At 41.9% G+C, this 24,292-nt stretch overlaps 12 protein-coding genes across 12 annotated transcripts; 8 read left to right on the top strand and 4 right to left on the bottom strand.

Moving 5' to 3' along the window:
• Nucleotides 1-79: 79 nt before the first annotated feature.
• Nucleotides 80-1,406, top strand: SAMD00019534_071460 (hypothetical protein; the record flags this gene model as incomplete). Its single annotated transcript, XM_012897553.1, has 2 exons — nt 80-777; nt 929-1,406. The coding sequence occupies 2 exons, from the start codon at nt 80-82 to the stop codon at nt 1,404-1,406; spliced, it is 1,176 nt and encodes a 391-aa protein (XP_012753007.1).
• A 196-nt stretch (nt 1,407-1,602) lies between these two features.
• Nucleotides 1,603-2,339, top strand: SAMD00019534_071450 (hypothetical protein; the record flags this gene model as incomplete). The annotated part of the gene is made up of 2 exons (XM_012897552.1): nt 1,603-1,668; nt 1,749-2,339. 2 exons carry the CDS (start codon nt 1,603-1,605, stop codon nt 2,337-2,339), a joined length of 657 nt encoding a protein of 218 aa, XP_012753006.1.
• Nucleotides 2,340-4,647: 2,308 nt separating this feature from the next.
• On the top strand, nt 4,648-4,892 carry SAMD00019534_071440 (hypothetical protein; the record flags this gene model as incomplete). Its single annotated transcript, XM_012897551.1, has 2 exons — nt 4,648-4,806; nt 4,878-4,892. The coding sequence occupies 2 exons, from the start codon at nt 4,648-4,650 to the stop codon at nt 4,890-4,892; spliced, it is 174 nt and encodes a 57-aa protein (XP_012753005.1).
• A 3,674-nt stretch (nt 4,893-8,566) lies between these two features.
• On the top strand, nt 8,567-9,214 carry SAMD00019534_071430 (hypothetical protein; the record flags this gene model as incomplete). The annotated part of the gene is made up of 1 exon (XM_012897550.1): nt 8,567-9,214. One exon carries the CDS (start codon nt 8,567-8,569, stop codon nt 9,212-9,214), a length of 648 nt encoding a protein of 215 aa, XP_012753004.1.
• Nucleotides 9,215-9,425: 211 nt separating this feature from the next.
• Nucleotides 9,426-11,199, top strand: SAMD00019534_071420 (hypothetical protein; the record flags this gene model as incomplete). Its single annotated transcript, XM_012897549.1, has 3 exons — nt 9,426-10,423; nt 10,494-10,783; nt 10,859-11,199. The coding sequence occupies 3 exons, from the start codon at nt 9,426-9,428 to the stop codon at nt 11,197-11,199; spliced, it is 1,629 nt and encodes a 542-aa protein (XP_012753003.1).
• A 200-nt stretch (nt 11,200-11,399) lies between these two features.
• On the top strand, nt 11,400-12,869 carry SAMD00019534_071410 (hypothetical protein; the record flags this gene model as incomplete). Its single annotated transcript, XM_012897548.1, has 4 exons — nt 11,400-11,793; nt 11,862-12,472; nt 12,549-12,674; nt 12,762-12,869. The coding sequence occupies 4 exons, from the start codon at nt 11,400-11,402 to the stop codon at nt 12,867-12,869; spliced, it is 1,239 nt and encodes a 412-aa protein (XP_012753002.1).
• Nucleotides 12,870-13,296: 427 nt separating this feature from the next.
• On the top strand, nt 13,297-14,263 carry SAMD00019534_071400 (hypothetical protein; the record flags this gene model as incomplete). The annotated part of the gene is made up of 2 exons (XM_012897547.1): nt 13,297-14,064; nt 14,147-14,263. 2 exons carry the CDS (start codon nt 13,297-13,299, stop codon nt 14,261-14,263), a joined length of 885 nt encoding a protein of 294 aa, XP_012753001.1.
• A 234-nt stretch (nt 14,264-14,497) lies between these two features.
• Nucleotides 14,498-15,610, bottom strand: SAMD00019534_071390 (hypothetical protein; the record flags this gene model as incomplete). Its single annotated transcript, XM_012897546.1, has 2 exons — nt 14,498-14,729; nt 14,799-15,610. The coding sequence occupies 2 exons, from the start codon at nt 15,608-15,610 to the stop codon at nt 14,498-14,500; spliced, it is 1,044 nt and encodes a 347-aa protein (XP_012753000.1).
• A 236-nt stretch (nt 15,611-15,846) lies between these two features.
• On the bottom strand, nt 15,847-16,708 carry SAMD00019534_071380 (hypothetical protein; the record flags this gene model as incomplete). The annotated part of the gene is made up of 3 exons (XM_012897545.1): nt 15,847-16,076; nt 16,144-16,556; nt 16,635-16,708. 3 exons carry the CDS (start codon nt 16,706-16,708, stop codon nt 15,847-15,849), a joined length of 717 nt encoding a protein of 238 aa, XP_012752999.1.
• Nucleotides 16,709-17,056: 348 nt separating this feature from the next.
• Nucleotides 17,057-19,641, top strand: SAMD00019534_071370 (hypothetical protein; the record flags this gene model as incomplete). The annotated part of the gene is made up of 8 exons (XM_012897544.1): nt 17,057-17,122; nt 17,184-17,507; nt 17,589-17,984; nt 18,046-18,614; nt 18,678-19,032; nt 19,112-19,199; nt 19,266-19,326; nt 19,389-19,641. The coding sequence occupies 8 exons, from the start codon at nt 17,057-17,059 to the stop codon at nt 19,639-19,641; spliced, it is 2,112 nt and encodes a 703-aa protein (XP_012752998.1).
• Nucleotides 19,642-19,668: 27 nt separating this feature from the next.
• Nucleotides 19,669-20,976, bottom strand: SAMD00019534_071360 (hypothetical protein; the record flags this gene model as incomplete). The annotated part of the gene is made up of 1 exon (XM_012897543.1): nt 19,669-20,976. A coding segment is annotated over one exon (1,308 nt), but the record flags the coding sequence as incomplete, so codon positions are not given.
• Nucleotides 20,977-21,334: 358 nt separating this feature from the next.
• On the bottom strand, nt 21,335-23,637 carry SAMD00019534_071350 (hypothetical protein; the record flags this gene model as incomplete). Its single annotated transcript, XM_012897542.1, has 3 exons — nt 21,335-22,773; nt 22,854-23,371; nt 23,435-23,637. 3 exons carry the CDS (start codon nt 23,635-23,637, stop codon nt 21,335-21,337), a joined length of 2,160 nt encoding a protein of 719 aa, XP_012752996.1.
• Nucleotides 23,638-24,292: the final 655 nt, after the last annotated feature.

Genomic DNA, 24,292 nt, shown 5'->3' with positions numbered 1-24,292 from the left:
TCTTTGAAAAAACGACCAAATTGTATCATTCGTTTCAAATCAATCATTGAAGATCATAGCTCAAAGAAAGATATAAACAATGGATATGGTCAAGAGAGTGATTGTAGCGATTGGACCACGCGCTGTTGGTATACTGGCGACTGTACAACTGTTGACAATACATCAAGCGGCCAATGAACAGGAGCGTGACACAGCGAGACTAAAGGAGATTGTGCAGACAGAGGTGGAGTACCAGCGTCAGGAGCGCGAGACCATCGCCAGACTGACCGCAGCACTCAATGATAATGCATTGGCGATGACTAGACAGCGCCAGCTCATCAGCGACCTGGCCAGCATGCATCTCAGTCTGCCACGCGCGATCGATGCAGACCGCGACACCATCCAAAAGTTTGGCTCCCCACTGCCCACATCGAACCGACATCGTCAACTGATGCACTATGGCCTGCCAGGCAATGCCAACATCTGGTTCTACGACCAGTTCATCGTCTCGCACAACTATGAGCGCAAGATACCCAACTGGGTCGTGCAGCGATTCGACAATGGCCCCGACAAGGAGAAGCTGAGCGATCGAAAGAAGAGCAACTTCACAGGCAGGGTGCCTCACATTGATGAGCACTTTAGAGCAGACAACAAGGACTACCTGGGCAGCGGGTGGTCGCGCGGACACATGGTTCCCGCATCAGACATGGCGCGTTACCCTCAAACAAACATGGACCAGACATTCTTGCTCAACTCAAACATCGTGCCACAGAACATGCAGAACAATGGCAACTTTTGGTATCGTCTCGAAGTGTTCTGCAAGTCGAACCYTGCCCCGCATGTTTGACTCGGTCACAGTCGTGTCGGGACCCGTGTTCAAGGCCGGTCTCGTGGAGCCCATACCCATCGTGGCCGATGAGCGGCCATCACGATACAAGCGCACTCACAGGACATTTGTCAAGCACGAGGTGATTGGAGACAACAACGTGGCGGTGCCATCACATTTGTTCAAGGTCATACTGCTGGAGCAGAAGTCTGGCGATGCACCCGCGCTGCTGGGTGCCTTTGTCATCCCGAACGAGCCCATCCCTTCAGACGCCGTGCTGACCGACTACCAGGTGTCGCTGCAATCATTGGAGCGATCGACTGGCTTGACATTCTTCCCACGTCTGGCAACTCAAGCACTGTTACCAATGTGTGATACGATCGATTGTAAGATGATGACTGAGCGCGAGCTTGATATATGGAACATTCCAAGACGTATTGGTTGGAGCAAGAACAGGCATGAATTGGATCGAGTGATGGACGACTGTAAAAAGAAGGACATTGACATTGATGACAACATCAATCAACTTTACCAGAGCAAGTTACGCGAGTTGGATGACCATCAAATTAGTTCCCCAACTAATTCAAAGTCTTCTTCTTGATATATTTATAAATATATATATATATATATTAATTAAATTTAATTATGTAATTCCCCATTGATCAAAATGAACTTCCCGTTCCCGCAACTCCAAAAATATCCCCTGATCGGTGATCAGGGAGATAAAAAGAATATTCTGCAAATATGGTGAAGTCTATTAATACTGTTTATGATTGCAAAGTATATATTTATAAGAGATGGAGCATATGTATTCCTTTAAGACACCTGTTGAGGTACTCAACGCTCTACCACAAATTGCCCAAGTGAGTCCTGATCAATCAATCTTAACTCATGATCACTTTGGAGTTGTCACTAATCATCCAATCAATCAAACAAACATTAGAAATGTTCACAAGATGAACGCCAGACAAAAGTAGTTATTGATCAGTCAATGTTGAAACAGATCAAGTTTGTATCACAATCTCAGTCTCAATCAAAGATGATTGAGACACAAGTACAACCTGATGGCACTACAATCTGGGTCATTTTTGCACCATTGCTATCATCAATGAATGATGTTCGAATCACTTTGCTTGACATTACCAAGTCATACATTGACATTGTCAGTCTGTGTCTGGATGACAAGTTCAGGTCCAACATCGATGTGCTTCTCAGGTCATTGCCGACTGACGACCAGGAGGAGCAGGTGACACAACACTTTATCGATCGAATGGTACATTCATCATTCATTGAAGATCTTCCATTTCGTAATAATGGATGGAGTCAACTATCTAAAGCATTCCGTAGTCGTCTGTCAACATTTGGTGATGACTACTTTGATCGATACTTCACACGAGTGTTCAATGAGTGGAAGTTCAATCAACCAATAAGTTCAGAGACATCACTAGTACTCATGCACTATATCATGACCATCCAAGACAAGACACAATCAATCATCTACCAACAAGATAACGAACAATCAATCTTTGAGTAGGTCCATCATACAATCAATGATTGATATCAAGCTCACTCACTCAATCAATCAATATAGTCTCTTTATGGATAATATCGAATACTATATTGGTGTCAACAACTCTTGGTATATTGATGAGTTGAATACATTGTTGATGTATTTAATGGACAGTATTGTGAGTTTGCCCTACAATATCCAGCGAATTATCAAGTTGCTGAATTCAAATCTGGATCACATCAACAAATATTGGTCATTGTTCCATCCTATACTGGCCAAAGTCAGTCGATACTTGAATCCATCATGGTACAAGTATCTCAATGTTGACAGCATGATCAAGTTGATCAAAATCATTGATCCATTACAATTCATAATGGTAATTTATCTAGATGACTCAATCTAACAACACTTACTGACCTGACAAATTGTTCTTTAGCATTGTGATGAGTTGGAGGAAGCAATTATACAGGCAAGTTCATTTAAGGAAGAGATGCGTCCACATGATTATAAGAATATGATACTGTTTGGCATGTTCATTGATGGCCTCAGGACACATGGCAATGGTAGACCATTGTCAAAGAAGTTGCTCAACCATATAGATAGCATTCATAAATCTTACATGGTTTGCATTGACTTTTGGTCTGGAATATACAAAGCATCACAAAACGATTTGATGGTGGCTTCACTTGGGGCATTGGCTACATATCTCGAGACTCGAAAAAGTAATATATTCATATTCGCATCCATTGCCTACCTATTCTACTGCTGCCCAGTATCTCAATCAACAGTGGCATTATCGACACTCAATCATCATATGATCACAACTTATCCCCAAGAGATCAAACAGTTCTTGGAGAGATATTTTAGTGTGGCAAAGTTCAACAATATGGTCTTTCTCACCACATGTCTCCAACAGTTGTCCGTTGATATGGATGTGGTTGTACAGATAGTCAATGGTTTTGTCGATCGAAAAGTACAACTATCATTGATAAGATCACTCAATATCAATGTATTGATGGCATTAATTGATTGGAGGATCAATGTTGATAAACATCCAGTTGAGCCAGATCCAAAACAAGTTTGGAGAAACAACCAACAACAACAACATAGACACAGCCAATTTGAGCTACTTGATCAGTCATTCCAGATTGTCCATGACGTTGGGCAATGTTCGTCAACATTCCATTTCCTCAAGTATGCATATTGTCTCCAGGCATTCACCGAGTTCAATCAATCAAACAGATACAAGTCATACAAGGACACACTGATCAAGGCAATCACTCAGTCCAATGGAGGTGGTGGAGTCGAGATAGAACAACATCTCCTGGAATTCAAACAATTCAAACGACAATCATTCATTCATTCAATGTTGAAAACCAGGAAGCAACAGCAATCACTGCCAACTCTTCCACTGATCGTCCTCCAACTTATTGTTGAGATGGCCATTCATGGCAATGGTGTCAGCACTGATGTATCATGTCAATGGGTCGTTGACTTGGCCACAGTATCCACTCACTTTCACAAGATATGTACAAAGATATTGTCTCATCAACCAGTTGAATCAATCAATTTATCTCAATCGATCAATCATTTTGGATCAACTTATTGTCTATTCCAAGACACACCACTTCATATCAATGCATTGGAGCTCAGATATATACCGATCAATCAACTCCAACGTTGTGTCGATCGATTGGAATCACTGACCGTGCCATATTACACACATAGCAACATTGCACCCATTGATGGTTTTGCAGGTCAGGCATACATCCCAATGCTTCATGGTCCAACACAATTGAGACGTATCCAATTTGTCGAACATATATTGCTATATAGTAACAGCAAGAAACAACTGAATCATAACAATACCTTTTGTCTTGGCTTGATAGACGAAGAGTTTGTCTTCTTAGACTACATCGAAAATGATTATGGCGGATATTTGGAAATTGAACACAAAGTTCCCAATCATTTAAAGAACCACAATCAATTCCTTAAGGTCTTCCGAATGTCTCAACATGACGAGACTCTATTGTTTGGAAAGTACTTCAAGAAATGTTTGGATAACGACAAGGTTGGCGACCAACCCAGATCAATCACATTCAGGACGACAACATCCATCACAAACCCATTGGAAGGATCTGATTTATTCATGATAAGCGGATACAAAGAGGAAACAGAGGATATGATTACGTTGTTGTCCAGTGCCAACACAACAATGAAGTATCAGTATACTTATGGCACTCGTTCGTCTTTACATTTAGGCAAAGATAATCCACATATCACATCATTTGTGTTGCCACTCAATCAATATTTTGTTGGACCAATTCCATCTATGTCCAATGTTCAAGAAGTGTTAATTAATGATGATAATCCAAAGACTGGCAACTGGCATACCAGCAAGACCGAGAATCTCCAAAAGTTCTACAAGGGTGAGGACGGCAATACACGTCTACCCTACACACTGACCATCAACACAAATGACATTACTCATGTAATTGATCTTCTTCCAAAGTGTACAACAACAATCACTTCAATATCAATTCAACTCAATCTTATTGATAGATTGATCATATCTGAAGTGGCTGGAACACTTCGATCACAACTTGATGCACTGACATCATATCTCAATCAAACAATATTCTCCAACATCCAGTCCATCTCAATCAATATAGTCAACAAACCCATAAACCAAACACTATCCACATCTCACAATTCCAATCGAATCCAAGAAGTACGCATCAAATAAACTACATCATTCATTTATGGAAATACCTACATAATCATCTTCCTCATCAGTCTGAATACATTCAAATAAACGGCACTCTACTGGTGATGACATTTCGGGTTGGTCCCAATTGAGACCCACGAGACATGTGGTTTCTCCTGTAACCCAACTCATGAGTTACTGACAGATGCGTAAACAAATAATACGAATTTTCGTTTCCATTGATTTGGAAACTTCCAACAAAGTTCAACAGACTTGTCCAAAATTAATTCAATTTGTTCTTTAGATTTGTAACGTCGTATCATTTGATTCTATCAAACAAACAAGAGTATTATAAATACTGATCCTTCTACTTAACTTGTTGTATATTATCAAATCAAGTTTATATACAAACATCCAACATACAATACAATATGTATCAATCTACTGCTTTTTAGATTTTACTTATCTCATTGACATTCACTTATTGTCTGGCTGTTTATAAACAAACAAAATCGATAGTTTGAACAGCTCCAAGAGGAGGCCTGATGTGCTCGCCGGAGATCCCAAGTATGAGGTAAACTGTCTGGATATCTCAACATCATGGTATGTTGACGGTACTGCTTGCATGCTACATTTCCCCGGATCGAATGGAACGCTCTTCAACACCTCAATTACCATGGATATGGATTACCTGCCAGATTATTATTATACACCTTACCTTGGCTATGCTCATGGTAGTGCTGCCTACCCAGATTTATGCATAATCTATCTCTTCAAGGACCTTGTGCATGGAACCGCATATCAAGACGAGATCTCAACCAAAGGAATAATGGAGAAACCAGAGGGCACTTCAGTGGCTCTCCTGATTTCCAACGAATTTGGAGCTGCAAATACCCTCAATATCACAGGATCGCTCTGCAATATTATCGAGCTCAAATAAATATCACTTGTCACTTTCTTCTTTTAGATTGTTGTTGGTTATTTTATATTATTGATGAAAATTGTTGCTGATCATGATACTCTTTCTACCATAAGCACACATGACATTAAATTACTTCCAACAACTATCACTTCAATTACAATTCGTCTCAACTTTATTGATAGATTGATCATACCTGAAGTTACTGGAACATATGGATCAATTTGATACACTATCTTCATTTCTTGATCAACCAGTATTCTCCAACATCCAGTCCATCTCAATGATTATAGTCAACAAATCCTTAAATCAAACATCCTCCACATCTCACAATTCCAATCAAATCTATGAAGTGAGCATCAAATAACCATAACATCATTCATTCAGTCGTTGGTCATGGAGATACCTACCTTGCTCACTACTGTTGATCTACTCAATGGCATGCCTCAGATCGCCGAGGTGAGTCACCCTCTCTCTCACAATAACTCAATTATACTTACAGGCCTTCATCAATCAGATCATTATATCTTTAAAGGAGCGATCAATACCTTCATCATTATATGCCATTCTCTCAAGAATTCATCGTATCATGTTTGTGATTGATTCAAGGTCAACAGCAGCAACTGAAGTAGCTGTTTCAAAATCACAAAAGGAATACAATGTATTATCAATTCCAATGATACCAACAATGAGTGGTTTGAACATTACTCTGTTCGACATAACCAGATCATACATTGATCTTGTATCAAGACGTTTGGATAACTTCTTCATCAACAACATACGCTCACTGATCTCCTCACTAATGTCCAAAGACAGCGACGATGACCAAGTTGAGCAGCTGTTTCAACACTATATCAATCGAATGGTACAAACTGCTTATATTCATCATCTTTGATATCATCATGATGTTTGGAAAGAGTATGCTGCTGCATTCCGTCATAGCCTGACAGCATTTGGTGAAGGACACTTTGATCGATACTTCACCCGAGTGTTCAATGAGTGGAAGGTCAACAAACAACCATTAAGCTCAGAGACATCATTAATACTCATGTACTATCTATTGACCATTGAGGACAAGACACAATCAATCTTCTATCATCATGTTGAGAACAAACAATCAATCTTTGAGTAAGTAAGGCTGCCATCACATGCCCTCAATCATTCACTCACCACATTCAATCAATCAATCAATCAATCACTCAATAGCCTCTTTATGATCAATTTAGAATATTATAGGGATATACCTTATTTCAAATGATACCTTAATGAGTTGAATAGATGGTTGTCATTGGATATGAGGGATGTTATTGTGGACAATGAATCAAACATACAGCGAATATTGGACTTGTTTCAACCATCCCGTGGACACTTCAATTCCTTCTGGACTCTGTTCTATCCAGTGCTCATACCAATCGAACTATACTTCAGTCCAACATGGTTCAAATCATTCGATATCCACAACATGGTCAAGTTGATCGAGATCATTGATCCAACATTATTCATTGAGGTAGGCCAACCAATCTTGATGATAAACTACCCTACTGTATACTGACTGACACTTGTACTCACCCTTTCAATTAGAAATATGAAGAGTTGGAATCATACATCATCGGTATCAAGGCGAGTTGGAAGGTGAATCATCGTCCATATGATTATAAGATTATGATCCTTTATGGATGTGTCATTGATCGATTCAAGTCACATGGAAAAGACAGACCATTGCCATTGGGGTTGCTCAATCACATACTTCGAATACCTAACTTCTTCAAAGTTGAGACTGGTTTCTGGTCTGACATATACAAGGCAACACAATTGGACTTGATACAAGCATCACGTGGAGCTTTAACAATCTTTGAAGCGACAAATAACAATGTATACTTGTTTGCATCGATGGCCTACCTATTCTACTGCCAATCATCTCAATCAACCATGGCACTCAATCAACATATGATGACGATATATCGAATGGAGCTCAAGCAGTTCATTGATGGCCATGTCGACACACATAACAACAATGTCGAGCTACTCACAACATATTGTCCAGATGGCTATTCATGGCAATGGTGTCAGCACTGATGTATCATGTCAATGGGTCGTTGACTTGGCCACAGTATCCACTCACATCCACAAGATATGCATGAGGATATTGACCCATCAACCAGTTGAATCAATCAGATTGTATCAATCAATCAATCATATTGGATCATCTTATTGTCTATTCCAAGACACACCACTTCATATCAATGTATTGGAACTCCAATATATACCAAACGATCAACTTCAGCGATGTATCAATCGATTGGAATCACTGACCGTACCATATCACCTCTGTCACCATTGTTTTGATGATCCAGCTTATATCCCATTACTTCTTGGTCAAACAACTCAATTGAAGCCCATCCAATTTGTCGAACAAATATTTTATACAGAAGCAAACTACATATAATAGCTAACAAAATATTCTGTTCAGACTTGGAGTCAATTGAAGGCGATGGTGGTGTCCACGTATCAACGCCACTGAACTACAAGCACTTCCTTAAGGTCTACCGAGTCAGACAAGACCAGAAGCTCAAACCAGGAAACGATCTGTTATTGTTTGGACAATACTTCAAGAATTGTTTGGATATGTACAAGGTTGTGAACCTAAGGTCATTCTCGTTCAAGTCGACATCAACCTCAAACCCTCGACTTGCTCCATCATTGATTGACCATACTTGGAATGACCCAAATCAAATCCTCGTACATGCTCACAAGATGTTGCTTTACTCTCTGGGCTCGAATGTGGTACCTGGCGAGGTACATCCACACATCACATCATTGGTACTGCCACTTCATGAATCTTTTACAGCAATATCATCAATGCCCAATGTCCGAGAAGTATTGATTGACGATGAAATCAATTCCCAGTCACATGAGAAATGGGACATCAAGATGGAGAATCTCCAGCGGTTCTACTCTCGCAATGAGGATGGGATTGCACAAATGCCCTACACACTGACCATCAACACATACGACTTGTCCATTGTATCTGAACTTCTTCCAAAGTGCTCCGCACCAATTACTTCAATATCAATTCGTCTCAACTTTATCGACAAATTGATCTTATTTGAGGTGACTGGAACACTTCGATCACAACTTGATGCACTGAAATCATATCTCAACAAACCAATATTCTCCAACGTCCAATCAATCTCAATCACAGTTGTCAACAACCCTCTGAACGAGTCATATCACCAGCTAGGACATTCCATTGATGAAGTGCGTATCAATTAAATTTATATTAATATTATACAATATGATTGTGATTGATTACTTTTAATTAATTTTAATTTAATTTTCAAAAACTTCACAATCAAAAAAAAACGAAAGACGAATGAAACATCTCCCACTCGACTCGACTTAATTTCTTTCCTTCAATCATTTGACAACATATGTATATTCAAACATACAATATATGTATATATATTTTTAAACATAACATATAATGAAAACACAAACAAAGCAGCAAGTTGTTTCAAAGCAGCAGCAGCAACAAAAGTCAACAAAGAATACAACGGCAATAACTACAACTTCGAAAAAGCCAATCACAACTACACAGCCACAGAAGAAGCAACAATCACAACAACAACAAACTAATAAGAATGGAAAGAGACCAAGTGAAGATGATTTGAAGTCAATGTTGCAGGGTATCATCAGTGGAGAGTATGACCCACCCGAGGACGAGGAATTTGAGGACGAGGACATCAGTGGTGATGACGCAATGGACTTTGACGACGATGGAGAAGAGGAGGAGAACCAAGGCGTCGACGATATCGAGGACGACGACGAGGAGGAGGAGCTCGAGGATGGTGATGATGAGGAGCTTGAGGAACTCGATGACGGCGACGAGGATGAGGAGGAGTATGAGGGTGACGTGGAAGACGAGGCTCAGATGATGGAGGAGGAGATCGATGACCTTGTACATGATGTCTACGACGATGATGATGAAGAAGAGGAGGAAGAGGAAGAGGAGGAGGAATATGACGATGAGGAGGTCGACGCCCCAATGGCCATCCCAACCAAGAAGTTGTCAAAGGAGCTCAATCTCACTGGCAAGTCATTCCAAGGTGTGGCCAGCGTCAAGGAGATCTTGGAACAACAGAGACTCGCAGGCAAGCAGAAGCCAGCCCCAATGATCAGAGAGCTCACCGAAGAGGACAACGTGCCAATCGAGACATCAGACCTCAGCGAGGATGAGGAGGACGAGGACGAGCAGGACGAACAAGACGAGGAGGACGAGCAGGCCAAGCAACAATTGGCACAAAAGAAGATGATCCACGATAAATACGCCATAAACGACAGAGCTGGACTCACCCAAAAGTTACAAGAGTTCCGTCTGATGGTCGGAGGAAAGGTACCCTGGGTGCACACCCTCGCCGTCACCGCCAAGAAGCCACTCGATTGCCAGAACATCCATGACGACTTTGCTCGTGAGATGTCATTGTAAGTACCGCCACACGGACTATCCCATCACCTGATCAATCAATCACTCACTCATACTCAATCAATCTAGCTATAAACATACTATGGACTCTGTTTTACTTTGTGAGAAGTTGTGCAAGGATAACAAGTTGCCAGTGGAGAGGAAGCCAGATTACTTTGCCGAGATGGTCAAGTCTGATCAACAGATGTACAAGATCAAGGCCAAGCTGACAGAGGACAGGAAGCGCATTGAGAAGGCCGATATCATTCGTCAGAAGCGTCAGACCAAGAAGTTTGGCAAGCAGATCCAAGTCCAAAAGGCACAAGATCGTCAAAAGGAGAAGACACAACAGCTCGATGCAGTCAAGAACTGGAGAAAGAGTGAGTACCCTCATTCATTCATTCATTCGTTCATACATGTGAGACTAACATACTTCTTACCAACCAACTATATAGACCGTGAGAAGGGTAATGTCTCTGATGACTTCTCTATTGATCTTATTGAGAAGAAGGAGGAGGATGATAAGAGGAAGAGAAGTGGCAGTGTTGGTGGCGATAATAAGAGAAAGAGAGATACATTGCCAACAAAGGGAGCGAAGCGCACAGCAAAGGATGAGAAGTATGGCTTTGGTGGCAAGAAGAGACACGCCAAGTCCAACACCAGAGAGTCAACAAACAACACCAAAGCATTCAATCCAAAGAAGAACAACGAGGATGTCAAGAAGGCCTTTGCCGCAAAGAAGAGGGCTGCCTCTGCCTCCAGACCAGGCAAGAACAAGCGTGTCAAGAGACATTAAGACATATATATCTTATCTCGTCGCGTCGAACACAAAGAATAAACATTCATCTCCGACCCAATGACCCTCGCACCCCTTGCCTTTCCTTGTTTCCGCAATTTGCCAGTGTGTTGCCAGGTTCACGCGAGTCAACTTTCGCGAATGAATGAATGAAGATCAAGATCATTCATTTCATTCATGAACTTAACATATAATAAATAATGGATACACCTCAATATCAACAACATAAAAGGGATATAGAACAACGTGAGACTATAGTACTGTGTACAGTGTTCTCAGAGTGCGGTGACTACTTGGTTGCCGCCAACAACTTTGGTTACATCAACATCTGGTATCTCAACACTCCTCTATTACATGGTGGTAGTGTTAGTAGTAGTAACAGTAGCAATCATATCAATGGCAATAACAAACAACAACAACAACAACAGATGATGATGATAGATCATCAATACGATGACTACACATGCTCATACTCATTCAAGGCGCACAACACACCTGTCAACTGTCTACTATTCTATGACGACAGTCAACTCCTATCCTCAGATGATACAGAGATACGTGCATGGGACTGGCAATTGATCAAAGATATCATAAGTATGTGATCTGCATCACTCAATCACTCCATCGACCAATCACTAACTCATTCATACATCAATCAACAGAGAGTAAAAGAGAAGACCCAACAGCGAGCGGTGTTAATAGAACAATCAAACATCTTTATGATATACCTTCACCTCAGAAGGTTGGAACGAGAGGTGCATTGTCTGAACGTAGTGAGATCAATGGAATGGACAGGGATAGCAATGGTAAACTGTACATTGGTTGTGGAAACTCAAACGCCTATTGTTGGGATATAAGGAGCGGTCGCAACGTTGCATCATTCGTCGGCCACAAGGACTATGTACATCAGGTCAAGTGGAACAGATCATACAACACTCTGATCACATCATCAGAGGATGCCACTGTTAGAATATGGGACACCAACACAGCTCAATGTCAAACAATCCTTACGCCTCATCTAAAGAAGTCAATGGCACCAGACTCCACCTCCACCACCAATGGCCATGTCAATGGTACTAGTACACCAGCATCTTCAGAACAACAAAGCAATCATTGGACGGGTGCTTTGGACTTTGATGTCACTGGCAACTGGTTGGTAGTTGGTGGCAGCACATTGACCATGTGGTACCTTGGCAAACTGAACACCATGTCTGCCATGCTCTCAAATCGTCCATGTGAATCATTCCACTCTGTCATCTTTGAGAAGGATAGAGTATGTATCTTGTGCTAGAATGATTGTTCGATCCGATCACTAACCATACATTCATTCAATCAATCAATCAATCAAGGTGATGGCATGTGGAAGTGAAAGAATTGTAAACTATTATGGACTGGATGGTAACTTGTTGATGAAGGTACCTTCGACCAATGATATACTCTATACTCTAGCATATAATCCATTGCAAAGGAACCAAGTATGTATTGACTGACAGACTGACCATTGATCCAATCAATCAATCAATCACATCATCTAACAATTACTATTACATTGACATACATAGATATTGGTAGCAGGTGGTACATCACCATTGATCAACACCTATATCAACCAAGAGAACATTGCATTTTCTTATTACTTCAACAACAATGACAGTAGTAGTAGTAGTTAGTAATACACAACAATGAATGAATAATGATTGGCTGAGTCATTCATTCAACTTGGGAACTGGAACACACGATGGCATCTTGCATCTTGAAACAAGTTCGTTGAACTTGGGTTTGACTTGATCACTCGGCAAGTCAAGATCTTTTAATGACTCACATGAGCCGACTTTTGATCAGAGCCACATTTAGTGGTTGTTTGTGGTATGAACTGATCTATGTTGGAACCCACCCCTCCCCCCCCACACACACTATGATCACTGACTAACTCTGGCGATTAATGATGAGGATATTGATGGTGTTGGTAGTGGGGTCGTCCTGTCTTGTATAATAAGGTACCAACTACACTTGAAACATATATTTATACAAATACAGTGACACAACTCATACATTCATACATATAACTATCAATCAAACAAATCAAATAATCAAAGAATGACAAAGAAGAGAACTATAGATGAGGATCAGAGCAATAGCAGTGATGAGAGCAGTGGAAGTGAACATCTTCAACTTCAACAACAACATCAACAGCAACAACAACAACAGAGTTTAAAGAAACAAAAGGTCTACACACCAAATCCACCTCCAACTGATCGTCCAGTGCGCGTCTATGCCGATGGTATATATGACCTGTTCCACTTTGGTCACGCCCGCTCGCTGCAGCAGGCCAAGAGTCTGTTCCCCAACACATACCTGATCGTTGGCGTCTGCAACGACGAGATGACACACAGACTCAAGGGCAAGACCGTCATGACCGACGTGGAGCGCGCTGAGTCGCTGCGCCACTGCCGCTGGGTGGACGAGGTGGTCGAGCACGCGCCCTGGATCATCACACAAGAATTCATCGACGAGCACAAGATTGACTTTGTGTCGCATGGTGAGGACGCCTGTTTGGACAAGGACGGCAACGACATCTATCAGTTTGTCAAGGATCAGGGCAAGTTCATGACGATCAAGCGTACGGACGGCATCTCCACATCGGACATCATCCTGCGCATCGTCAAGGACTACGATGACTATGTCAAGAGAAACCTGAAGCGAGGCTACACTGGCAAGGAGATGAACGTCGGTGTGTTCAAGGAGAAGGCTCTCCAAGTCGAAGAGAAGATCAACCAATTCAAGACCAAAGTACGTGACAGTGTCGATCAGCTCAAGCTGTGGTCTTCAGAGAACAACATCAAGGAGTTCCTTTCAAAGTTCAGTGTAAGTAGTATATTTGATTGATTGATTGATTGATGATGGATGATCAATCACTGACAACTGGAACTATCCCAAATATATACAGAGGAGAATCCCAAAGATTACCAATATGTCCTCGCCACAGAGGAGTCCGGAGCAAGACTTTAGTTATGATCAGGATGTTGTCAGTCCACCACCATCAAGTCCACCAAGCAACTATTGATCAGGTGATTAAGTGAGCGAGATAGACCAGCCAACGAATACGATATCCTTTGCCTTCCATTGGTAATTCATCAATGTATAATAATAATAATAATAATAAATATATATATCTCTTTAATTTAATATATATTAATATTGATTGATCCATCTTCGTCTTGGATGATGGAGTGAAGTTGGAGTTTGGAGTTGGAGTTGGAGTTGGTCCATTATTGATTGATTGAATGAATGATATTGATTATAATGTTGACGATGAGGCATAGAATGGAAGATGACTGTAAAGTATACCAACGGTGGATAGTCCACCAAAGAAGAAGGAGAACTGGGCTGTTTGTTCGACCAAGTCTCCAAACTCACCTCTCTTGAACTTTGGAATGAGTGTACTGAACAACTTGGGCACGACAATGAATGGAAGATTGATCATGTTGCTACCAACCTGCAATGATAGGTATAGTTGTACTCCATACGCCCTGTTTGATTGATTGAGTCAGTGAGTGAACGAATGAGCGAGGGGCAGCGAGGACGATGAAGGGACTTACAAAACATATAACATGATGTAGAAGTATAGTGAGTTCTTGTGACCAATGATGTTGGCTAGTGTTGTGGCATTGGCACGTCTGTCTGATACTATGTCACGTGTGTTGTTGACGTGAAGAATGCCTTCGATGGTCAGGGCCAGTGGAATCGAGAATAGGTAGACAAAGTTGTCTGCAAAGTGTGTCTGAGCAATGAATGAACCTTGAATGATGAGTGGTCCGAAGCAGATGACAATGACCACATCGCCCAGTCCGCGGTACTTTAGGTTGAAGGGTGCTGCTGTGTAGGCCACCGTGAGCAGCGCACCAAACATGACCAGGGGCAGCAGTTGGGTGACCACGACATCGGGCGGCATCCTGTAGACGAGCGAGCACAGCGACACAAAGGCACTGATCAAGCTCATAAAGATAAGTGTGGACACATGCTTCTGGGTCAGTCCCAGATCAAACATGGTGCGGTCGGCCGCGTCCTGTGGCTGGTCGACGCCGCTGGCAAAGTCGTAGTATGAGTTGATCAGGTTGCCAAAGACCTGTGTTGACACGGCGCCCACCATCACGATGGCGAACGTCACCGGGTCGTAGATATCGTAGAAGCGATTGGCCAGTGCAGTTCCGACCATCGCACAGCTGGCACCAGCAGTCAATGACCATGGACGCATAGCCAATATACAAGCGACAATGAAGTTTGGTTTCTTCACTGGTAGCGCTTGCTTCTTTGTCTGTTGTTGTTGTTGTTGTGTGTCCTTGACCACCTTGTCATCGCTTGTGGTTGAGGTCTTCTTTCTCTCCACTGTCTTTCCACTTGTGTCCATCATCTTATATTATATGATATATATCTATATATTTGTAATCAATATATGAATGAATGATATAGAACTGATTGATGACGGGGCAGTGATGATCAAATTGATTGATTGGTGAGCGTGTTGTGGGGTAACATTGATCTGATCGTGTGCCCAATCACAATGAGAATGTATGAAGTCGAATTGAAATCATATGTACGATGACCAATGATCAACCAACAAAGGATATTATAATACTATAAATACTATTATTGCAACTGTTGTTGTTGCTGTTGTTGTTGCTTTTTATTGGCGCCTGGACCCTGTGCCAATGGTGATGGAGTTGTCATCAATGTGTTTGTGACCTTTAGAAGTGAATCAATCTCTTCTGGCGTAGCCTTGCCCGATGACTTCCATCTAATCTTTCCATCCATAATAAGATAAAAGTATGCTCCCAATGGATTACTAATAGTCAATGTTTGATGAATCTGGTTGACGTCTAAACGATCACAATGTTGATTGAGTGTGAGTGATTGAATGAGTGACATTCATTCCAATTGTCTTACCTCTAATATGCATCTGTTGATTACACCATGACTCTGTGATACCTTGTGACTTGGATTGTCTTGATTTCTTGAATAGAGGTGCTAATATTTTGTAGCCAGTCTGTTGTATGAGTACGACGTGATGGATGGATAGTGATGGATATCTCTGTTTGAATGGTTCGACCCAACTGTCGATGAAGCTCTGACCAAAGAATGGCTTCAAAGTGACGCACATCAACATTGGAGTGTTTGGTGGCATGTCTATCAGTGGATACTTGATCTTGTTACCATATAGATCTGTGCCCTCCATTGCAGGGCAGTCAATCGATTGACCCAAAGGTATCGCTCTCGGTGTACCATAGAACAACTTCATATTTGGATTCTTCAGTATCTCTTTATAGTCCCATGATACACCTTCTTTCAATTCGTATTGTCTGTATCGATTTGATTGAGTCAATGAATGAATGAATGAGTGAGGTGACAAGGTAGGGTGGCGTAGAAGGGTAGCTTACACAAGTTTCTTTTGAGGTGTATCTGCATTGTTATTGTAGAACTTGAATGGGTTCAAGTATGACCAAAAGGACATGTGACGTACTTGATTGCCAAGCTGTGCATTGCAACCAAATACATTCGTCTTTGTCAACAAACACAAGTTGGATGTAGTCAATGAGGTTGTAGATGTTGTAGACACTCTAATCAATTGTCTTGAATGTTGTAACATATTGTGTAACTTAAATATCTATAGTCTCTCTGTGTCCTTGTCACCGTCTTTGTATTCATCAAGTTGTCGTTTTATCGATTTCGAAATGTTTGATTTATGGGATTTGATTCAAATCAGGTGAAGTTCATCCACAACCTTCATTTGTTCAATCAACTTCACACCCACATAATCATTCCTTCATTCATTCAATCATACTATATATATACTTATATAATGAAGTCATCTTTGTTATTACTTCTTTCATTGATATGTATCTTGTCATATGCATACAGTCCTGAGGTAGGTACATAATATGAAACGACAACAAGTAACTTAAGCTAACTAACATGTGACATGACAGGATGAACCAGGTGGTATACCAATACAGATACAGGTGTTGTTGATTGGATTCCAACAGGATGGTGCATTTGAATACACTTTAGACCCAACGAGATTGAATGATCTATTACAAGAGTCTCATTATAAACATAACAGTTACTCAATTGAGACATCGATCTATCATCTACTCAACTATAACAATGATATACATGGTGCACCAAAGGTACACAATCCCGTCAGTCTATCAACTCACTATGACATAACCTACAATGTCAAGAAGTTGCCCAAGCAATCACTCGAGCGTTATGAAAGACTGATGCTATCACAATTCATGGATGCCTTGGTCGTATGTACATACATTCATTCATTCATTCATTCAATCAATCAATCAATCAATCAATCAATCACTAACTCACTTAATGAATAGCCTGTTGATGGTGAGACAGATTGGTTATCGATCGAACCATTCGAACCATACTTTGAGAATGAGATCAAGACATATGGTATATCAGCAACACAGACTGATACACCAGTCTATACTGTGTTCTTTGTCAACCCTTCAAAGATAAGGATGTTGCATGACGACAACAGGAAATACATCTACACTCTGAATCATCAGATATGTGGTCCAGCATGGATAGGCGCTGGAAGGTATCTCGTTGTGGACCTCTCTGCGGGCCCGCTAAAGTACGGCACTACCCTTCACAAGTCAACCATGGAGAAGATATCCGAAGGATCTGTCGACTATGACTCCCTGCCACGTCTGGTCGAGTACTTCCAAAAGGATGGTTATGCTGGAACATCACTCCAAGGTGCATCACCTGTATGTATCATTGATTGATTGATCAGTTGTGATTGATCACTAACCAATACTCGACCTTTAGATTGAGATAGAGGCGCACATGGCATCATTGGTCATCTCTGCAGTGCAACATGTTATACTCCCTGACTCAAAGTACAACCTCATACCTTTGTACCAAAAGGTACTCATACCGATATTGATATTCAGAGATCACAATGATTATGACCCGCTTGATCCGGGCCATGAGACAAGTATCGAGATCGACTTGATCAAGAAGGAAGGCAGACGACTGTTCCCATTCGCGGAGGTCACGGTGGTCACTGGATCGCACTCATTGCACGAGCACAAGCACATCTCAATGGCGCTATCAAAGTCGATTAGGACGCACTCAAGCTTTGAACTCAATCCAAACACAACTAGGTTTGAGACAAGTTCCAAGACATACATTGATAGTGAGGAGTTGTTGTTGAAGCTCAGGAACGAGGACGATATACTGGCGAGTGGACTGGTCCAGGACGACTTCCTCAACTCTGTACCAAATGCTCTCAACAAGAAGGGTAACCTTCGAACAAAGATACTTCCCGTCTACGTATTCTCATTGAAGAACACTGACTCCAACATACTACTCGACAAATACTATCTCTCAGTGGCGTATGTATTCCCCCGGAGCAAGCTGTGGCTACAGGATGTTAGACTGACTCAATCATCTATTAGGAATCAACAAGCTGTGGCTGTGTTGCAATCATCTAAAGCATTCGCGGGCAATCATTACCAGGGCAGCAAGTTGGTATCATTCTTCCCTCACTCAGTCACACGTTATATCATCTCTGGACTGGCACAATCGCAAGGTCTAATGGGTCCAACACTCAGATACTCAGCTCCACACAACTCACTAAAGAACAACTATCTCTGGAGTTATGGACAGCATCCATTTGGATTCATTGGCAATGGAACTGAGATATCACAGATATTCATCGATGCCATCGTCAGGAACACCATCATCACCAATGTACAAAGTTCTGCAACATCTCTCAAGAAGTCATTGTCCAAGATATCAATATTCTCAGAGGTATGATTATGAATGAATCATTCATCGTTATCCATCATCATTACTCACACTCAATCAATCAATCAATCAATCATATTAGAAATACTTATTGGATTCACTTGGATATGATATTGATCTAATGCCAACTCCTGGAAATCTGATTGATCGACTCTATCATACTGCGCCAAGTAAGCTACCTTTAGTCAAGTCAACAGTTAGTCGTCTACATGACGAATTGGATATCATCAACTCAGACATTGTTGAGGCAATAGACCTACTTCAGACATTGACAAGCAATGAGTTACTCTTAAAGAAGTAAGTATCCATGTCATCATTCATTGAATCAACTCACCTAACACATCAAACCAAACATCTAGAGCTCAAAAGGATGAGGTGGCATTAAAGATTGTGTTGCTAACGACCAAGGTGAATGCATTCTCAGAGTATGTCACACAAGAGATTAACAAGGCAGAGTCACAATTGATGTGTTGCACGATAAGCACTGTCAACAAGACTGAAGGAAGGTCGTCCTACAGGATGATCATGCTCGTGGTAGCCCTGTCCGCCGTCGCAGCACTTGGCCTCTTCATCGCTTGGGTATCATCAAGAGCAAACATTAAATTAAAATAATTAATTATTTAATATTATTATTATTTAATTGTTAAGTGAGACCGATCCAAAATAATCCGCACAATCTACCAAGATTGATTGATTGTCCAGTTGTCTGCAATGCACTGATGTTGTTCCAATTCGACCAAAATCAAATATGTATATGTTGTTGTGAGCAATACCAAAGTAACACCTCAAGTCATATTTAGCCTTGAACTTATTAAAAAGGCTGGATGCAGATGGTAGAGTCTTGACTTTGCGTTCCTCAAAGGGAATTCCGGTCTCAGGGTCAGGGATTACAATTCTAACAGTGTTGACTTTCCTTGTTTGATCGGATGGTTTGGCTGAAAAACCTACTTGACATATTGTTTGATTGATTATCAAGTAGTCAATTGATGTAGCGTTGATCAGATCACCAAGATGACGTTGGGGTGTGTCCCCATTCCAATAGCTTTGGTAGGATGACTGAACATTATTGGGTGTCAGCAACCGTTTGAGATTGAATCCAACTGACAACTTTGTGACTGTCGATGGAATGTCCCCAGACCTGATTGGTTGGGTGAATGAATCTCCAAATGCTAATGATGTAACCGATAACGGAATAACCATGGGCATGATAGGGAGATTGTACCCACCAATGATCTTTAGTTTGGTGACTGATTGTGGAATTGATCCAGGAGTGATTGGTTGGCTACATGATATTACTAAACGCTTCACTGTCAAGGGTATGGGTATCCATTTATATCCACTTTTAGGAGCCCTGAAGAATTCTGGGTATTGAAGCGAAAGATCAGTAACAGATGACGGAATATATAATGAGGTGGAATGAGGTCCTAAATGAAAACATAACTTCAATACTGAGTCGGGTATAACTCCCTGGGAGAGAATTAATTTGGTATCGAGCCATAAAGAGGTTACTGAGGATGGGATAACTCCGGGCTGGATCTCATGTTTGTGATGGGGGAGTGCAAGTTGAGTTAGGGACATGGGCAAGAGTCCAGGAAGGATTGGGTGGTTATATATGGCATAATAAAGAAACAATGATTCCAAGGAGGGAGGCAAGCAGCCAACTGGGAGCTGAGTATCGAAGCAATCACCAAAGTCCAGAGATTTGAGCCCAGAAGGGAGGCATCCAGGAATGATTACTTGGTCAAACATATTTCCAAACTTCAATTTGGTGACAGACGATGGAATGGCTCCAGGGGCAATTGGTCGATTGAAAGAGTGTCCAAATTTCAGTGCTGTCAAGGATGGTGGTAATGCTCCAAGTGGGATATGTTGGTTAAACCGTTCGCCAAATGTAATTTGTGTCACTATCGAGGGGATTGAGCCAGGCTCAATTGGCTTGTTCCACATATCATCAAATGTTAATTCATTCTCTCTATAGCCTGGTGGTAGTTGTATTACACTCTTTGACTCCTTGTTGTTTCTATGAGGTATCAAACATTCTTGTTGTGTTCTTTTACAAACTAATGTAAAACAAAGTATATCGATGCCATCCAAGAATAGTGTAATATTCTTCAATAGTAAAGAACTAAGTGTATCCAACATGTTGTATTTGTTTGCTTGATTGTCAATGATGTTGTTGAGGGTACACAACATGAATGGGCCTTGAATCCCTTTGGCACGCTGATCAACTTGATCAAAAATCCAATTGGATTTCCCAACAAACGTTATTTTTGATTTATTTTAATTTTAAGTCAGTCAGTCTATCTCAATCCCCTTTGGATAGTGATGCTGTTGAGGTGTTGTTGGTTGATGACAGAGTTGGCTTCTTGATGATGAGGTCATCCCATTCGGACTTGGCCTCTGTGTATTCCTTGCGAAGTTGGTTCAAAACCTTGATGATCTCCTCACACGACGGTCGTTGTTGAGGCTCCTGATGCACACATTGTCTGTAGAGCTTGGCCAGACCCGGTGGACAGTTGGGTGGCGGCGTTGGACGCAGACCATCCTTGGAGCTGATCATGATCTGGTAGTCAAACTTGATGTTGGGGTACTCGTTGTAGGGTCGCGAGTACTCTCTGTTGATCACTCGCATCAGCAACTCCCAAAAGACGATGCCAATGCCAAAGACATCGGACTTGGTGGTGTAGAGTGCGCCCGAGCCCGTGGCCACCTCTGGCGAGCAGTAGGCGAATGTGCCACGTGTCTTGGTCAGGGTCTCGAGGTTCTCGGCCGTGTTGAATCGCGACAGGCCAAAGTCGCACACCTTGCACTCCCAGTCCTCGTTGACCAGGAGGTTCAGGGACTTGAAGTCACGGTGCAGCACTTGCGGTGACCAGTTGTGCAGTGTCTGAATGCCCAGTGTCATCTGCATCGTGAACTGGAAGAAGCGATCCCATCCAATGTCGTACTTCTTGGTGTTCATCACGTGGTACAGCGAGTCGCGACTGCAGTACTCCATCACCATGCAGAACTTGGGCTCAAAGCACGTGCCAAAGAAGTTGACGACGTAGGGCGAGCGAATGGCCGCCATGATCTGTATCTCTTTCTTGTACTCCTCTAGCTGTATCTGTGTAGTGATGGCCTTGAGCACCTTGACCGCCACCTCCTTGCTCTTGTAGATGCCCTTGTAGACCTTGCCGCTGGAGCCTGAGCCCAGCTTCAGCGTGTACTCCAGGTCGGCGTGGTCAATCACGCACGACGTGTTTGACTTGATGCCCTCGAGCGTTGCCAGTGACTCCTTCAGTCCATCGGATGATATCGAGCCCGACGACTCGAGACTGCATGCCGCAGAGTTTGGTGTTGAGCCCGACTTGTTGGACTCCATCGAGAGGTTTGGTTTGGCTCCAGCAGTTGAAGTTGATGTCGTTGTTGTTGGTGGTGATGTTGGTGTTGTAAGTGTTATAGATGATGGTTGTTGTTGTTGTTGTAGTTGCTGTGATTGTTGTAGTTGTTGTTGCTGTTTATCGATCGTTCCACTAATGTTTAGATTGTTCATGCTGTTATTGTTGTTGGCTATTCCATTCAGTTGTTCCTTGAGTATTCTACAGTATTTAATAATCTTCAAACGATGTCCACTGAAGGTGATCTTGAGCGAGTCCAACGTCTTCTCATCCACCTCTGGTAACAGATCCATGAATATCTCTTCACGAACAAAGTTAGGCCAATACTGTTCCAACTCTATAGTCTTTAGCCAACTGTGTATCTCTGTTTTGTTTGATTGATTGATCGAATGAGTGAGCGATTGATTGAATGATTGATTGAGTGATGTTAACTACAATCCATACCTTGGACATTCTTTAGGAAGTTGGTCACTTTAGTATTGCCACTCTGACTGGCAAGATCATAGACGGTCTTCTTCTCGTTGCCTTTGATACTTAGGTCGGCACCAGCCTTGACTAGAACGGACACGAGGTCCTCACGTCCAAGACGCACGGCAAAGTGTAGTGGCGACTCACCACGCGAGGTGAGAACGTTGACGTCGGCACCAGCCTCGAGCAACAGGTTGACCATGAGCAGACGTATGTTGTTGTTGAATATGGACTTGTGCAAAGCGGACTCGCCATTCTTGTTCTGTAGATTCACATTGACGCCCTTCTCGAGGAACAGTTTGAAGGGTTCGCGACAGTTTGGCGACTTGAAGTTCTGGCAGAAGTAGTGCAGTGGCAAGTTCTTATCGTCGTTGACCAAGTTAACCTTGATGCCATCATGGTTCAACATCAGTGTCATTATCTGATCATCACAATTGCTCGCTGCAACATGCAATGGTGTATATCCATTCTTATCCTGCTCGTTAACGTCCATCCTTTGATTGATTGAGAGTGAGTGGAGGTAGTCCCATTATGAGGCCGTGACATAAGGTACATACTTGTTTGAATGATAGAAGGCTAGTATCTCACGGACGATGTCGTATGAGCCAGACTTGAGTGCTGCACAGAGTGGTGTCTGATCCAAGTAGTCTCTCTCATTCATTTCGAGCTTGGCCTTGCGTGACTGTGATAGACGTGCCTTCAACTTGACCAAATCCTTCATGGCAATAGCCTGATGGAGCTTATTAGGTGGCTTATTCATTGAATGGCTGTGTTTGTTTGTTTGTCCTGTGACTATTGTTGTTGTAGTATTAAGTCTTGTCTTCTGTCTATGTGATGATGTCTAAGTACACATGACCCTAGCTAGTATGCCTTGAATGATTGATTGATTGATTGAATGATTGATTGTTAGATTGACGTTCAACATCACATGACATCACAACAGCAATAACAAGTAACAAACTGATTGATTGATTGATGAGGTGCACGGCGCTAGCCGCAGCGCCTCCGTCCATCATCCATCATCCAAGCAGATTGATTGAGGATAGGATTCCACAAGATATATTACAATGGGAGTATGTGTGTGTGTGTGTTTGTGTGTATCTTGGTTGGGCCGTAGCGATGGATGATGAGTTGTTGTTGTTGTTGTTGCGCTGTTTGAGTGAGTGGTGGGTTAAACAGTGCAGAGCAATGCAGTGAGGATTGATTGATTGCATCGATTGCTCGATCAACCGACGATCGTGTTTGTGATGATGATGTGTAGGGTATGGAGAGGTCGCTCAAGGATAATAATAACTTGCTGGTCACCTCGACCACGAGCCTTCAAAACCATCTGACCTCGCCTCTCGAGGTACCTTCATCATATAATCTAAAACTAAAATCGTATGTCTTTAATTACCTGTTGTAAATGTGTGTAT

The sequence above is a fragment of the Acytostelium subglobosum genome (assembly GCF_000787575.1).
Source record: "Acytostelium subglobosum LB1 DNA, scaffold: scaffold14, whole genome shotgun sequence".
Lineage (NCBI taxonomy): Eukaryota > Evosea > Eumycetozoa > Acytosteliales > Acytosteliaceae > Acytostelium > Acytostelium subglobosum.
This window is presented reverse-complemented; position numbering and strand designations above follow the sequence as displayed.